This window comes from Aptenodytes forsteri, unplaced genomic scaffold (assembly GCF_000699145.1).
Source record: "Aptenodytes forsteri isolate BGI_AS27 unplaced genomic scaffold, ASM69914v1 Scaffold241, whole genome shotgun sequence".
NCBI lineage: Eukaryota > Metazoa > Chordata > Aves > Sphenisciformes > Spheniscidae > Aptenodytes > Aptenodytes forsteri.
Genome location: NW_008795252.1, coordinates 5116019 through 5134068, shown reverse-complemented (window position 1 = coordinate 5134068; position 18050 = coordinate 5116019). Strand labels below are relative to the sequence as shown.

The 18050-nt window shown below is 37.4% G+C and overlaps 1 protein-coding gene across 1 annotated transcript in view; it reads left to right on the top strand.

Annotated features, from left to right (window-relative positions):
- Positions 1-18050, top strand: part of PLCZ1 (phospholipase C zeta 1) — a 54350-nt gene that overhangs the window by 34151 nt on the left and 2149 nt on the right. The window contains exons 10-12 of the mRNA XM_009278994.2: positions 11443-11615; positions 14667-14799; positions 16222-16371. Of these exons, the coding sequence (XP_009277269.1) occupies positions 11443-11615; positions 14667-14799; positions 16222-16371 (456 nt within the window). The remainder of the gene's footprint in view (positions 1-11442; positions 11616-14666; positions 14800-16221; positions 16372-18050) is intronic.

Below are 18050 nucleotides of genomic sequence, written 5' to 3'. Positions count from 1 at the left end.
TACCTTTCAAGAAAATGAAAATAATTTACATTCTTTTGCATGCTGTATTAATCAAATTCCATAACCTCCATGCTTATTTGTCAGCTGTGGCTAAATATAAGAGAAAATGGGAACAGTAGCTGCTGCTTCTTTTTTTCCTTCTTTTTTCCTTTTTTCAGGAATTTTCAGCTGAGGTCTAGCACTCTTTATAGCTACTTTGTAGTTAGCAAGGGAGTAGAAGCAGCTGCCTGTTTAGCTAAAGGTGGGAATTGTTGGAATGCAATTGCATTTGCTTTTTCCTAAGGTTGCCCTATTGCATTGAATTAGAAGAGGAGGTGGAAAGATATATATGTGTGATTTAGAAATTTTTACACACCAATGGAAGTGTCATCTAAAGGATCTGTGAGTTTTCAATGGCTTTGTGTGACTGGAGTGGCATAGATACAGGAGATGTGGCCACAACAATTAACATTGGTGCCAAGAATTCCCAGATTATGCTATGCTACCGCAAAGAAGCACTCAAATGCTCCTGGTCAGCAGAATACCCAGGTACAGCTGGGAGCTGCTGGGAGTCTCCAGTGACTGTACGGATGCAAAATAAGTTTAGCATCTTAATTTCCAGTACAAAGCATATTAGTTCCCTGAGCAAAGAAATAACAATAACTTCTGTTTCTCTTCATTTCAAGTTAGTTTTTAATTTGAAATTGTTAAAAATAAGCATGACTTTTCTACTCAGCAGGCTTTGAAAAAACTCTCACCTTTTTAATGGCTTTAGAGGCAATCTTGCCTTCATCTTTTTTGTTCAGCAGTTTAAAAGATTCTCAGTTACAGAATATTTTTCTACGTCAGTCTGCTACACCTTCTTCAGCCTTAAGTAAAGTAGAGAACAGTATTTTTTGCATCCACATATATATTGTGTTTTATTCTGATTCTGTACCAAGGCTACCTGGGGGAGATTGTGGAATGAGCAGGGCAGTTTGCTGTAGGCTCACACTTCTGAGAGGTGAAAGGTATGGTCTCATCTTGTTATATTACAATAGACACTCATACAGAGATGGGCACAGGTTTCTCTTTGCCTGTAGGGCCCTTGAGATTATGTGCACCCTTGCTCCAGGCTTTCTTCTTCACTTGTTTCCTTTCTCAGCTCCCGAAATATCTTCTGTTTCAAGTTACCTTCTCAGAAATATTTTTAACAGTGTGCTATTTCCAATCAGTCATGCACATGCATATTATTTATTGTTTGACCCCCTAACGTATCCCCAGCTACTCTCCTACAGTTACAGAACTTAGAAGGAGCATCGTGCCTCAGCTTTCACTGACAGATTGCTGTTCCCATGTCTGTGGCCCTGACCACAAATGGTGGAGAACATCCCCAAGCCTAAATTTCTTACCATTTGCTGTCCCCACCCTGAGCTATACCATGCTGTCAGTGCCACATGTTGAGGTAGTGTGGGAAACAATGATGAGGGAGATTGCGTGAATTTGGCCATTCAGTGCTGGCTGTTCCATGAAAGAACTGAAATGTACTCAGATCCTCTATCATTCTCTCATTGTTAAAAATTCTGCTTCTCATCCTGACTGTTGTATTGAGGTATAGTTTTACTGTTACAGTAGGAGTAAAAAAATTACTAGTTAGTTTAAATTTTGTGACTGTGTCATTATAAATGTTTATTTATAGTACAGATTTGGACTTGGGCTAGGCTATTGCTGGAAGTATCTCACCATTACCATACCATTTGAAATTGGTTTGATTATATTCTGTCCTTGTGGTTGACCCTCACTTAGCTTGATGTCATGCTATGGCTGGATTATTTACCTGGGGTGGTGCACTCTCTGTATACTATCTACATTATTATTAAAAACTAGTGAGTTTGTTTCATGCTTAGAGGAAGTGCTGGCCAGAGGTCCTTAACTTAAATTTGAATTAATCTCTCAGGCTTATCATACTGCAGTTTACTAGTTTTCTTTTTAGCCTGTAAATCTCCATACTGATCTCTGCAAAGAATATCCATTTGTTAGATCTCAAACAGGACTGAAGTCTTTCAAAATGACTACATTGACTGTTGACTCAGAGTATACTTTAACGAAAAGTCATTCTAAACATTAGTATACAAAACATATGATTTTTGCTGTATAGGGGCTTTGGGCCCCTTCCTGGAAGAATTAAAAATATGCAGGAAGTGGTTAGATCTGCCCTCTTGGTCACATCATTTGCATCTTCATTTAAAGAAACATTTTTCTCATGGGAATAGGCTGATTATAAGCAATTCTCCACATATATTATTTCCAAGCCATGTCAGATCTATTCTTGATTCCCTAATCTGTTTTAGATAACTGTTTGGCAGAAATATGACTGCACTTCACAATGCAACTCCCAAAGCTCCACTCAGTGAATCTTCTGCTGAGGTCCTTCCACTGATTTAACACAGATTTTTAAATTTTTGTGTCTGTCCTATGTCCATATAGCCCACGTACCCTCCCTGTCTCCCTGCCATTGCCCTCTGCATCCCATGCACAGAAGTAATTCCTCCGGACCCCTTCTACCACTTTCCTAAAACTGTTCACGGGACTCTCAGATTTCTCCTATGTCACCTATTCCCCTTCTTCAGCTCCTTTCACCCTCCCCACATCTGTTTACCCTTCTCACTTACCTTAAGTTCCTCTAACATCCATAACTGTTCTGGCTGGGCAAGAAAATATATAAAGTTTTGTTCAAACCTGTGTATAATACTCCCTGCCAGGCCTCTGCATCATGTAAATGATGAGAGTTGAATTATTCCTTCACTTCCCTTAGTGATAGACCCAAAACAGTACTCTCTTCTGTACCTTGCCAGCAATTTTCTCTAAATTGGTGGGAACATATTAACTCGAAGCAACCTGGCACTCAGCTATAGGAGGATGAAATCGTTCAACAGGCTCAAGATTTGTTGGGGCTGAGGATGAGAATTATGTAATTGTGTAAACCTAAATTCCAGAGAAAGGCAAGTTAAAAACCACAGTAAAAAGTACAGAGTTTCCACAAAATCGCTTTTGGATATCACTGTGCACTCAGTGTCCATTCTCTGAAAACTGAGACTCTTAAGAACAGGGTAGGTTTTCTGAACAAAGAGGTCTTATGGAGAAAAATACCTACAATAACTTTTTATAGTCTGGGAAAATTAGTATGCCTCCTGCATACAACTGCAGTGTGGCGCTGGAAAGAACTGGTTTGGCGTATCCATATCTCCTTTTTATTTAGTAAATAAAATGGAATGTAAAGATTCATTCAGGGAAAGATAATTCAGGACAGTTATTTAAATAAACAGATATCAGTTGTATATCTGTATATCTGTATAGAAAAGGCAGACTTTGTAAAGCCTCATAAAGAAAAAGAGGGTGCAGGATCACTAATTTACTTTGGAATTTTCAGTTGTTGTATGTTTTCTGAGAAACTGTGTTTTCCTTTCTCACTGGACAAATGGCAAAAATGGAGACAAGACTGATTTTTTTTTGCTAAATAAACAGATTGTGTTTGATCATGGGAAGTTTAGATATTCTCTCAATCTTACTGAACACTATACATTTTAGAATATGTGATGGAGTGTCAAATTTAGTAAAGGAATTTATGAAATAATGAAATAGAAATTAAGGAAAAACAGGCTCTTCTATTAAAAGATGGTGGAATACTAGTTTTTCTTATAGATTTAATAAGTTTTTCAGCATGACGATTTTATGGTCTTGGTTATTATTTTTACTGGAAATTTTTTTATAACACAGCAGAAGTGTAGAGCAAGCATTTTCTATAACAGATTTTTTCAACAGCTAATGTGACATCTGAAACAAACTGAGAATATCCATTACATTATAGCTTTGAATTGCTGTTGCTTGAATTCCTTGTGAAATTTGTGAAGTGACATGCTTTAGTGTTTTTATTTTTATGCCCAGTTAGGTTATTAGAATACCTCAAAGCTCTTCACAGTATACATTATTGCAGCTAGATACTAAGTGAGCACCCTCAATCTAGCGTTGTGATCCTTAAAACCTTGCAGATGACTTAACTCTAAATACTGCCTATGACGTGTAAAAGACAGATACGTCACAGCATTTCATCTTTGTTCATTCTGCATCTAAAAGCCTAGTAGTTAGTCCACAGCCATTAAAACAGAGCGTCAGCTCTCTTTCCAAAACGGGCTCCGGGTTTTGTCCCAAACTAAAACACCTCTTCTGCTCAAAGGCAGGGGATAAGTCTGACACGTCATACACCTCATGGTAAAAACATGCCCAGGCTGTTCTGTACAGCTATCCTTCCAGTCTAGAGCTCATTCATTGTTTGGGCTTGCTGTGGCCTTATCCCACAACTGACTCATGGAGAATGTGCTATCAGAAAGACAGGAAAGATTTCCTGCTAGCTCCCAAGCCAAGCAATGCCCTGGAAGAATGAAATGAGAAGGCATAGTAAAGTATCTCTTTGTTGGCCACTCCCTCTTGTTGAGGTTTCAAGGACAGGACTAGTCATCATAGGTCAGCTGCAGAAAAGGTGCGGGGGTCAATACCTATGTTATTACTGTCTTCCTAATACGGTTTTAACAGTCCAAAAATTAATCTTTAGGAAGTGAAAACCAGATCTCACACAACTGATATAAATCTTACTAAATACTGTTGAATAGTGTGTTGTGGAAAGATAATACTAAGGTACCAAACAAAGAAGTGTGTTTATTATTAAAAAAGTCATGTAGTTGGAAAAAAATCCACAGCTGTAATAGGCCACATGGCCATCATGTTTTATGGAACCCCAAGAAAGGCTTGCTTCACCTCTTACTGTTTGCTCCTATAAGTCCCCAGCCCAATGGGACAGCTATTAGAATTGCAGACTCCAGGGATCTGATTAAACTCATACTCACAGTATGGACCCATTTTTGGTTACATTGTCCCTTAAACTTCATTGATTAGATCCTCACTAGCTGTAGTGGGGCAGCTAGCTCATGTGTAGACATCTACAAGTTAGGTGGGACAGTATCACCCTGATGTATGAAGCTACTTAAATACACTCACCTTTCCTTTGGAATCGCTCCAAGGACTGGGAAGTGCTTTGAATAAAGGTTTCATGTTTTTCTTGCAGGAACGTCTCTAACTGCCAGGTTTATGACAAAGCTCTTGGGCTACTCTGGAGCTTGCTTCTTTTTAGGCAGGTTTTTTTGGTGTGTGTAATAGATACTGGAATGTCACTTAAAAGCAAAGAAACACAGAAATTTCATTTTATCATTAATTTTTCCAGCTATCTTCACTAAATGCACAACTGCACACAACTAACAGAATAGTAAATAATTTATCTGAAATCTAGTCAATTTTAAAGAAAGACAGAAAAAATTGCAGGGACACAATTGTCTCTGAACTCCTTGCTGACCTTGTTCTAAACCCTGTGTTAGAGACCCAGACTAAAACAGGAAAGGGAGACTGATAATATACACTGTTCTGCCAAGAAGCACAAGGCAAACAAATTTTAAAAATTATTTTGGAAAAGTATCTGTTTCAGGTGTGGACTAAGTGAAATGAAAACCAAAAGGTGCTCAGACTTACACTGAACTGTAACTTTCAGAATGACACATTAGTTAAATAGCAAAAATCAATTTGGATTTTAGATTTGATAGTTTATCAGAAATGCTTTAGGTACTTTTCCCATGAGAACCTCACAAGAGAGGATCCCTAATTGAAACCAGTTGCAGATATACTTGGACAATGGGTGATTTTTAATCACCTGACATCTTTTTGCAGTAAAGATAGTTGTAATTAAGTAGGAACAATGTCAGCAATTATGAACGTTAGAATGACTGAATTCTTAACAATTCTAATGACAGTGTCTTTAGAGCAACAGTATTCAATTGGCCCAAAGGCAATAAGGACAGACTGACTGTACATGCTGAGCATGATGGGTCAGACAGTTATGCATGTTACTCGGTTCTCAGAAGAGTAGTCCCTCTTACTATGGCAGAATACCTCGTGTTGTAATTCATTCATAAATTAAGTTTCTCTAGAATAAGAGCATCCATTTTAAAATGTGTCAGTGATAAACAAAGCCAGAAATTATAATTAAGATTAATAAAATTTGGAGTCTGAGTAGCTAAAGCCCCATTTTATTCTGTAAGGAGAGGAAAAAAATACATACAGTTTGACCAAATTTTTTGGTCAGAAAAAGAGATGAGAGACAGTTTGTATGCCAAAATTTATACTAACCAGTTAAGTCTGCTGTGTGTTGTAAGGGAACCAATCACTATATATTTTTTTTTTTTCTGGTAGACGTAAGTCCTTGGTCATAAAGTTTGGGTGGGATCTCACCTATTCACTGGCTTGGCAAGAGGGCTGAAGCTGCATAAAGATTTAAAAAACTCATAAAGCCCAAGACAAAGGGGGGCTGAGGACACTTAAAAGACTGACTTTGGACAGTATGTTCACAAGCCTGAATTAACAAGCACCCAGAGATGGCAGTGGGGATCAGAGTGACATGTCAAGACAGGACCAGAACAGCAAGTAATGCTCAGGCTCAGAGCAGCCTGAGGAGGTTGCTGTAATTTGGCAGAGTGTCTTAATTATGCTGGAAGTCTTTCTAGTTTCTCAGATAGACCCAGATGAAAAAGGTGTTTAAAAACCACCGTGTTCCACCATTTTTCGAGGTTACACGTTCTGACCACTTGGTGATAGATCACATTGTCTTCCTTACATCTGCTGTTAGTGAGAAGGGTTTACAGGGTACTATAGTATGCATTGCATTTCTCTTATGCAAACTCCATCAGACTGCATATTAGGTAGAATAATATATTCAATATACTAAAAGGGAAATATTACTTGTACTTGAGGTTATTATGATAATTAATGTTTGCACAGGGCTTAGAAATTAGTGTTATATTTGTCATTCAGGTGATGAAGGTATTGTATTTTAGTTTGATAGAATTTGTTTACTACTGGTAAGAGATCCTCCTGCTGCGTATGCTGCTTCTGTTAAATGAATGCCTGCTTCCTGGTATATGTAACAGGTGACGATTTGTCATCATGTTACAGTTTATCCTTCCTTCAAATGTCTTCAGTTGGTTTCAACGTAATCTAATGACTTAATATCCTCCCTTTTCATCCACATTTTGAGTCAACTCACACTCGGTTAGCATGCCCTTTATTCAGGCTGTGGATGAAATTTTTTAAAAGCCACCTTTGAAAAAAGTAATGCAGGCTACCCAGTCACATAAGGACTTCTGAAAATGTTTCTGTAAATTTGGGCAGTGATGGATTGGGTGCAGCTGTGACCTGCATGTGAGAAGAAAGGATAGACAGTCAACACCCAGCTGGGAGTGCTAACGTGGAATGAATGCAGTGTGTTCAAATCCAATCACATAGATCATCTCATAACCAATGACAAAATACGCCAGATCACTAGGATATGATCTTGTTTTCATAGTATTTCCCAGTCTGTGTGGAATTCAGTTCAAATTTTGGATATCTAAGGCACAGAAGATGCGTTGCATTCATTGTGAGCAGCACATTTTAAGAACATAGACAATTGGAAAGAGCTGAGAGGATGGCAACAAGATTGATCAAAGGTTTGGAAGTGTGATCTATTGTATCTCTTTAGACTCAAATGAGTGAAGTAAATCATGGAGATAGGAACACTCGCACTGAGTGCTTTTTGCATATGATATTTTTGGAGATTGCATAAAATTCAGACATTTTGATATGGATTTTAAATGGCATAAAATGCAATTAAGTAACTCATTTCAAGGAAAATTGGTGACAAATGTGTGCTTATCCATTTTAAAATCTTCCCTTTTAAATGGAGAAAATATATTAAACCTTAGGGTCATAATATAGCTAATAGAACCAGGAAGCAAAGAATAAAAAATAAAAAATGACAATGGAAAAGTCCCAGTAGGAATATTAATTGAGAGACAGCATCACAGACAAAAGACATGCAGGTTTCCTCAACTGCCTTCAAATCATAGTCACTTAGAAATCTAAGAACCCCAGTACTCACTTTGTTTTTCAAAAGCTTTTGCTTTCAGCCTAAAAATCAATTATGTCTTGAATGGTAGCGCTTATGGAAGGTGCTGTATTTGATTACTTAGATTGTGGTTAGTTCTGCAATTAGGTGTGGGACTGACTTCAGTTAACTGCTTGTGATACAGAGGTTTGGGATGAAATATACCCTTTGTATTCCTCTGTGCATTATGATTCATCTTTTTTGAGCTAGGCTATTTCCTAACTTGCATTTGCTATATGAAGTTATTTACATCCGGGACCAACAGGGACAGCCATGGCAGCTTTGGTACTTTGCAAGAAGACTTGAGTATTAAATACTCTGATCTGAAGGAGATTCGGCCTCATAGTTCCAGGAAGACTTGGATCTGTTTCAGATGCAGGAATCCCACTAAGGAATTCCTTTGCTCAGGTTGTCCTCCAAGCCCATGTTTTGCTCTGCTGTTTTGATTTTGATGCCAATATTAAAAGGCTTTTGGTGCTTAATGGAGGAACTGAGGAGAAAGTTTAACTTACACAGTGCTAAACTTCAGGTGTCTGTACTTTCCCATGAAAACCATACATTAAGATTATGTACTGTTCAGATGGTTTCATAGTAAGCATATTTGGGCTTCTTTCCAAAAGAAACCAGCAGTTTAAAGCTCTCTTTGTACATGCATTAAATTTCTACTGTTTTATAAAACAACAGTACAAAGCATGTTATTGACAGTTCTGTTCTTGAATTCAGCAAAACTAAGATGAAACACTGGGTAGAAATTCAGTCTTCCTTGCAGAAAGATGTTGCTAAGACCACACTGCTAAACAATGGAAAACATAGGTTTTAATTTATGAACTTTGCCATTTATCAAGTGTAAGGGTTATAACTGCATATGATTAAAAAGAAAAACTGTGCATCAACAGTACACCATAAAGCATTGTCCTAGGAGTCCCCAAGCAACTATGAACCTTGCAAACAGTTGTAGCAGAGGTATGCATCTCAGAGAATATAATACAAAATTTCACATTCACTTACCTTAATCAGGTTACAACTTGCAATACCAGGAAGTCAGTAGGTAAATTAAAACTACTGTTCAGTGTAGTTTTAACTTATTCTAAGGTAAAATTAAATTAAGTAAAAATATAGTGTTGATGTTTGAAGATACCAACCCGTAATAACATTGCCTTTCACTGGTGTTGCAAAAGTAATTTTCCTAATATGATAAAATGTAAAGTATTCTCCTTTGCTTGTTTCTGTTGTTAAATCAGATTTTCCTGCCTAGTAGCCTATGAAGCTTGGCAAATTTAGCAACAGTCTCATTATGTGCAATCATGTAATTTGCTTCATCATGTGGAAGCTGCTATTTGAAGCTATGACTGTTCGATTTGCCTAATTTCAGTTAAACTTTTTAAACCACATATTCTGAAAGTATGGCCTAGGAATTACCTATGGACTGAGAGATCTTGGGTTACCTGTAGATCATGTCAGGACCTAGGCTTCCAGGGGCCTCAGGGTTGCAGCTCTGTAGTGTTCATTGCGCTGCTTGAATCAATGTATTAAGATACAGCAAGGGTCACATAGCACATTTGGGTCTGTTTCTGGATGATGTGTTGAGTCATAAAAAACAAATTGTGAACCGCTGCCAAAACTATACCAAGAGAATACTTAACCGTCTTTAAAAAAGGCAATGGAGTGCAATGGGCAATATGAACATTTTGATGTTTAATTTCTGTTGTCAAAGGTAAAATAAGCTTAAAGTTCCTTTGCATATTGACACAAAATCTATGCCTGCATCTACATTAGTGTTTAGTTCAAAGCAGGAGTGCATGTTGTGTTTTGTTGTTGGTGGTTTTGCTTTTATTTGTTTGTTTGGGGTTTTTTTAGGCAAGGTTCCCAATTGTTCCTACTTACTGCACGTTGGTTCATGTTGCAGAGCAATCCTGGGGGATGGAATTCCTTTCAGATGAAACAGAGCATGCACTCTGGGAGCACTTGATGTATTCCAGCCATTAATTGATATTAAGGTCATGGGACCAGGCTAGAGCTCCTCTGAAGTAACCCCACCGAAAACATGCATAGTGCAAACATTAGGTCCATAGTACCAGCTGCTTCACTCTACAGATCTGTTCTTATTTGTGTCATTTACTACAGAATTTTTTAAAAGGATCATCAAAGTAGCGAAGAAGGAGCACTTGATGTATTCCAGCCATTAATTGATATTAAGGTCATGGGACCAGGCTAGAGCTCCTCTGAAGTAACCCCACCGAAAACATGCATAGTGCAAACATTAGGTCCATAGTACCAGCTGCTTCACTCTACAGATCTGTTCTTATTTGTGTCATTTACTACAGAATTTTTTAAAAGGATCATCAAAGTAGTGAAGACACAAATACTTTTTGCAGTGAAACAGATCCAAATTTCTTGCATTTTCCACATGAGGGAAGGATTTCCGAATTCTGCCAAGTGTTCATTCAATACATTTATATTATCTCATAGGAACATGTAATAAGGTCCTCTTCCTGAATTATTATGAGGAGTCACTTGTGTACTGCTTAAAGTCTTCATTTTTTTTCCTACCAAGCCATCAAGTAAATGACTTTTTATCATTTTCTATTTAACACATGTCGTGTTATCACTTCGCTGATTTGACTTGTGCATTTTCTATTTTGAATGTGACAGGAAGCTCCAATGTACCAGAATAGGGGAAAATTTCATTAAACAGGTCTATTTCAATGTTGGCTTTATCTCATGAATTACAATATCCTGTTGATGAGAAGTGTGTTGTTTTATTATTGCTGCTGCAGCAAACCAAAAATGTTTTGAGCTGCCAAGGAAAGGAAAATCTGTCAGGTGTATACTAACAATAAACACCAATACTGCAGGATTAAGCTTGAAGAGTGTTTACTCACATAAATTTAAGAACACTTTTAAAATTGCTTCTACTTCTATAAACTTATAGGTATTTGCACTGAATATTCTAACTCTACACTAAAGGTTCTTAATCTTCTGGGTGACGTACTTTTGTGACAAATTCTGCACCATAACTAAGGTTAGTGACAATTCTATGTTTTAGCTTTCTGCACCAGAACTTTGTAAGCAGGTTCAAGGTGCAGGGTCTTGCTGCTGCAGAGAAACTAGTATGTGAATTTAGTCCTTATGGAGAAATAAAGGCCTCCCATTTCATATGCGCCAAGGTCTAATTTAGAAAGAAAAGGCAAAACACACAACACACTGCAGTGTAAAGAAGATCTATAGGGTAATTCTTAAAATGTGGTGTAGTTCTAAATAGTGCACTTCTTTTGCACATGAATCATTCATTACTGAATACAGCTAAATTTAAGAGAAATAACAGGATCTTACATATGAGTTGAAAGATATACTTATTTTAATCTCATTTGCTTTTGTTTTTACTATTATTGTCAGAGAGTTGTTTTATAAAATGGTGTCAACTCTAATTCACTAAAATCAATATTTATTTAATTTTATAGTGGCCTTAAACTTCCAGACACCGGGAGTACAAATGGAATTGCAAAATGGAAAATTCCTAGACAATGGTGGTTGTGGCTATATTCTGAAACCAGAATTCTTGAGAAATCACAATTCAACATTTACTCCACACAATGTGGGAAGATACGGTAAACCGATGTCTCTGTCAATAAGGGTAAGCTTAGTTAATTGTTGGTTTGTTCCATAAAATGTGAAAACAAACATTATGTAGTTCAGACCTATTTGTTATCTATTATTGGTTTCTCATTTTATCCCCATTCCTGGTTGTTAGGAAGTTTAATATTGTTTTTTAACAACATGTTTAAACTCTCATATATTATCTACTGCTGCTTGGATGGTTTCCCATCTGTAGTTCACTTATGTTTGCTAAAAATATGTAGGTGTTCAGAAGTTGTAAGAGTTTGTAAAAATACATGATTTTTCACAGTGTTGTGTACAGAAATATAAATATAACTTGCACTGTGTGACACATGTAACTGACAAAGGGACTTGTCAGTTACGGTTGTGGGGACTGAACTCTGAAAACTCAGAAATCGAATGTGCACTTTTGGTGTTATTTTCTTTAAATATTAGTAATACCACATGTACTATTATAATGCTAACTGACAAATGGAAATGTTTAAAGATATGATAAGAAGCTTTATGCTTCTTTTAAGTTTCATTATCTTCCTATGTATACATAAAAGACTTTATCATCCTAAAATGATATAAATAAGTGTAAAAGGGAGGATGAATCAATAAGCCCTTGAGTTATTTCTACTTCTCCCAAATTAAAATCTGATTTACTCCTTAAAAATATTAGAAATACATGTCATTTAAAAATAATGGTTTAGAAAAACCCTTCTTTCGAGGTCAAGTAGATGTTTTATAGTTGTTCATTGGTTAGAAAACTACCTTTTCCCAAAGAAAAAGTGCTATTTCTGATTACACAGTACACTACTTGCATAAATGCTATTTAATTAGCATAAAACTAGTGTATAATTGCTATTTTGTTTCTTTCAGAGAAATAAATAGTGGAGATAAAACATTAGCTAATAACAATTATAAAATACTTACATAGTGCATGCACTTAATCAAGAACATTTTAGTGTCCTAACAGTGAGCATACCAATTATGAACAGACATTACTGGATGATTTCAAGCACCCATGCATATACATCAGTTGTTTTATCCCTTATTTGTATAAAGCTGGAGTTAATTAAGAGAAAATCCTCAGTTGCAATGCAGGACACAGACAAAATCATTGACAATAGGAAGGAAATGTCTGAGTTTGGAAGAAGTTGGAAAAAGAGAAAGGCAGCTTTTTAGACTGAGGACATAGACTGAGACGACAGGCTGGGTAGTGCAGGGTACAAAGAAGCAATGGCATCCCACCAGCTGAGGGACTGTAGGGCACAGAGCGCCCCATTCATAGAGTCAGCAGCCAAAAACAGGAAATGGTGGTTGAAGACAGAAAGAGTCAGGAGCAGGAGTCAAAGGAAAAACAGTTTCTGCTAAAGGAGTTACTAACTTTATGAATGGAGAAATTACTTAACAGAGGGCAAAGATACAAAACCTCTAGGGGTCAAATCTCTCTGACTGACTGACTGACTGAAGAGAGGAACATAAGTGAACACAAAAATCACACAGGGCCCTATTTCACTGAATTCAATACCCTTCTTAACCTGATGTGCCACAATTCCCATCAACAGGAAGCATATAGCCTTTGAAACAGAAATATAAATGTTCAAGGTATTTCACACAGAAACTTCTGAGCCTACCATGTTATTTACTACTCTCTCTGTATGCCTGCTTCACCTTGGGTCTCAAAATCCATTGATTGGATTTATGGGTTTGGATCATAGTGTGCTGAAAACAGCTAGCTCTTTTCCCACCCTGTGGGAGACTTAGACTGGGTGTAGCAATGGGGTAAGAGTGGGAAGCAGGACTTGGCCAGTGTGGCTGAATTTTCGTCATGGTATTAAGGGCACGTCAAAGAACCTCCCCTGGTTCTAAGTGAGCAGTCCATCAGTGTTTGCATCTTGCAAAGCTTTCTAGTGAAGGTAGAAGCTATTTTCTAGGAAGAAAGGGGACAGCATCAGGGTTTGCTAAGCCACTGCTCTTCAGTGTTTCAGGCTAGAACTTTTCTTGGAGCAAGGTGTTACAGAAAATACCTAAGCAAAAGGTGGCATTTGTGGGATTTGATTTTTTTGGTGGTTGACAGGGGAATAAGAATCTTTTGATGCTTAGTCCCAAGATCTGGATCATAAGTCATATCTTTCACCTAGGATTGCAGGCTTGTACATCTCTCGATACATTTCATACATTGATTTCTAAAAAGTGTATTACTGTACAGATGGTTATTCTCTCCTAGGTGTCCTGAAATATAGATAGAAAGTAGACAAAGTTGTGACTTCCATAAATCCTTTCTTAGGCTGGGTGCCAGATTACAGGGCAGTCTGAGGCAAAATTTCCAGGTACCTAACTAAATTAAGGAGAAAAACATCAGGGAGCCTACTAAATGCAGAGGTACTGTGAAAGAGGAGGAACACAGGTGAGGCACTCTGCTACACACACTGTAACACAATGCTGATGTCACCATGGGTGTTAGTGCTGGTCCGCTAGACACAGCTTTAATAGGAATTCATGAGCTTGATCTCAGAAAATGCAAAAATCATGAGACTGATTCCTCCAACATTATTATTTTGCACGGTAACCAAATATAATTTTTATGGCTAGTTATTGAAGAAAAAAACTTAAATCTGAAAATTATTATTTAAAGCATGATATCAGGTTTTTTTTTCTTTTTTATGATGGTGGTGGTGAAACACTGGATCAGGTTGCTCAGAGAGGTGGTAGATGCCCCATCCCTGGAAACATTCAAGGTCAGGTTGGATGGGGCTCTGAGCAACCTGATCTAGTTGAAGGTGTTCCTGCTCATTGTGTGTGTGTGTGTGTGGGGTGGACTGGATGACCTTTAAAGGTCCCTTCCAACCCAAACTATTCTATGATTCTATGAAATTAGCCAAGAATTAAATTAAATGGGAAGCACCATATTCTTAATTTCATTGTGTTTAATATGTATTTTTACAACAGTTTATGGCTGGTGTATGCTTCTTATAGCAGTTTCTTATGGAACAGCTTTTGCTACTATGGCTACGATATGGTTACTATGTAAAGTTCATTCTTACAGTTATTTCAATACATTACAACTTTAATTTTCCAGGTCATCAGTGGTCATCAGTTGCCACCCAGTAACCTGTCGAAGACTAACAAAGCTGACCCTTTAGTGCAGATAGAGATTTATGGTGTGCCAGAAGACCAAGCAAAAAAAAAATCTAGTGTTATAAAAAGCAATGGTGAGCATCAGACTTATTTTCTTGACTGTGCAAGCACAATAATATTTTCTAAGGAATTACCATTTTTCCATCCCAAGAAGCTGTTGTGTACTTACAGAGACTGCAATTATTTCTCCCTAGACTAGGATCTTCTGGCACAAAATCTGTAGCAGAAGTTCATGCTACATGCCATTTTTGCAGACTAGTAGGTTAAGGAAGCACAAACTCTCTTAGTAGCACTCTCCTGAAGGAAGATGGAATGCATTGTTTTTACTCACTGTTGTGGGCTCACCCTGGACAGCAGCTCAGCCCCACACAGCCGCTTGCTCAGTCTCCCCCGGGGGGATGGGGGAGAGAGTTGGAAGGGCAAAAGTGAGAAAACTCTTGGGCTGAGATAAAGACAGTTTAACAGGTAATGCAAAAGCTGTGTGTGCAAACAAAGCAAAATAAAGATTTCATTCACCACTTCCCATCGGCAGGCAGATGTTTAGCCATTGCCAATCCAAAACATAGCACCATACGGGTTGATACGAGGAAAATTAACCCTATCCCAGCCAAAACCAGTACACTAATAGGTAAATTTAGAGGCATTTTTTCTGAAGAAATTTATGTGACTTCATCACTTAGCTCATATGAAGTTTCTAGTACGACTAGCCCCTTAATTGTTTGACAGGTGAAGTGTGTACTCTTTGTAGTTGTCTTCAAGCACTCCCTTACCTTTATCACATCATAGATCTTCTTGATGTCTCAGACCAAAGGTTCCCTGTGATCTCCCTTCTTCTGTGCCTCTGTCTTATATTTTTCCTTTTTGTAGATGGCTGCTGTTTTAAATCGGCCCCTGAATTCTTTTCTCTCTGTGTGAACATTGCTTAAGACAAAGCACCCCCTGCTCCTGTTCCACATCCTCTTTTTGGATTTTTAGTCAAGTGATCGCTTTACTACTTTAATTTATTTAGTTCCTGCCTCATTTCTAACAGTGTAAAAGGAGAAACGTTGGCAAAAACATGAAACTGGTATGGCTATAGGAAAATTTAAGTTGAGCAGAGGTTCTTAACCTGCCTATCGCTGTCCCATTTTGCTCTTTTCTAAGAGACAACACCAACTTTCTTAGGCTTTTGATTTACAGTATTATGTAGCTAATACATGACAAATCCTTAGAAGGTGCTGGCCTGCATACTGTAGGCAAGTCCCAAGCTCTCTGTCTGCTTCATTCTGAGAGCTTCCCTCTGACAGTTTTAACTCCATAATCTATACAAAAGATGTGACCTATACATCACTGCAGTCAGTGGGAGTCTCATCATTTATTTAAAAGGGCACAGAAATCTAGGGAAAAAGAATGAATCTTTACCAGTTCGGACTAGTGATAGCAGATACGATAATTCCGATATTAAGTAGAATAAATGAAATGGTATTTTGATACTGTGCATTTTCTCTTTTCATTAGCTTTAAGCCCTAGATGGGATGAAACTTTCTCTTTTACTGTCCAAGTTCCAGAACTGGCATTGATACGCTTCTGTGTGGAGGATGAGATATCTCTGGTTACAAATGAATTCCTTGGTCAATACACTTTACCACTGCTGAGCCTGAGTAAAGGTAATATTTTTATGTGAGCCACCTATAACAGCTCAAAAAAAATCTACAACATTCCAGGCTTTTATCATTACTATAGTATTGATAGAGTACAGCATTATGTTTATTTCCTAAAGGACAATTGTATAACTATAGGTAAAAATTGCACTCATTGGTTTTTTAAGTAGTTGTAGTCTCCGAATGCAAATCCACAGTGCAGAAATCAAAAGAATATTAATGACAGTTAATTTTTTCTACTGCAGTATTCTATTCTTGATAAAAACTGCTCAGATGGTATTTTAACTCATTATAATAGGAACAGGAAAAGAGATTAGTCAGAACTACTAACAGGCAACAGATTTGTGCACTTTCTGCTCAGTCAGGCTCAAAATCCAATACAAGCCAAATCAAAACAAAACCCAAAAAACCTCAGGTAACCTATCTGCAACTTTTCAGAGTGGAGAACGAAGAATATAAATTAAGCAAAATATTTATGGTATTTTTCTTGGCAGTATTTCTTTTATTGCACCAGTATAGCTTCTGGAATCTTACGTGATTAATAGGCTGCACATAAAGAGCAGACACAGAAGTCAGTAGGCCAAGGAGAAAGGCTTATGTAAAATGGCTGTTTACTATATTGAATTTCCAAAGCTATTTCTGACAAAACAAACAACCAACTTTTATTAGTGAATGAAGATGTGAAGGCAAAACGTTGGAGCTGGCAATGGGCACTGTGCCTTTTTTATTAAGCTTAACAGGATTTTTAATGGCTTTTTCTTTCCAGGTTCTGAAGTCATAAAGCTGTTTGTGATTCTAAGTTGAGGCTGAGAAGTTACACAAGAACAAAGACATTCCTCTTAAAGCACACTTGCTTTTCTCCAACATAATTTTTCACACTGATTACCTTTTACTTTCCTTTTATTTGTATACTTCAAGATAAAGAAAAAACCCCCTGCCAAACCACGATGTCTGAGGCAAATTTAAATAGCAGACACTAAAGCTTACGTATGCTTGTAAAACCATCAATTTAGGCTTTTTTTTTTTTAAATAATTTTTCAGTGTGTCTCTAATGTGCCTGTATGATTAATTTCGGTCACAAGTGGGGGATTCATATTTTGGAAAAGTAAGAGCATGCAGATTCTACAGGAAGGATTTTGAGTGGAGTAATTCAAAGTGCTAGGAAATGAGTGTAGGTACAAAAACTATAAATACTGCCAAACAAATTGCCCCAACCCCCACTTAACACAATGTAAAAAAAAAAGTAAGATGCCATCAAGATGCCCAGAGGCATAAATAAAATTCTTCTAAGAGGTGAACTGACAGATAATTTCAAAATTCATTGCAATGCTTAACATTGAGACTTCTGGATTTGAGGTCTGGAACCATGGTTTTTCTTTAGGTACTTAAGCTCCCTAAATAGTGAAAGGGGAAAATAATATATCTTACAGAGGGAGTCACAACAGTCTAGAGTTCTTAGGCAAGAACTGTCTAAACCATGCTAAAGAGTGAGTTAGGATTTAAATCTTACTCTTCCCAGCTCCAATTGTTTTAATCTGCACTACAGGACTGTCCCTCCTTCCCTAGGATTCATATCCCTGAGATGTCCCCTGAGGGCAAGTTGCTTCCAAAAGCTGAGCAGTGCTTACATCTTTTTTTTTTTTTTTTTTTTTTCTTTTTTGACAGCCGGGGGGGAAGATTTTTGC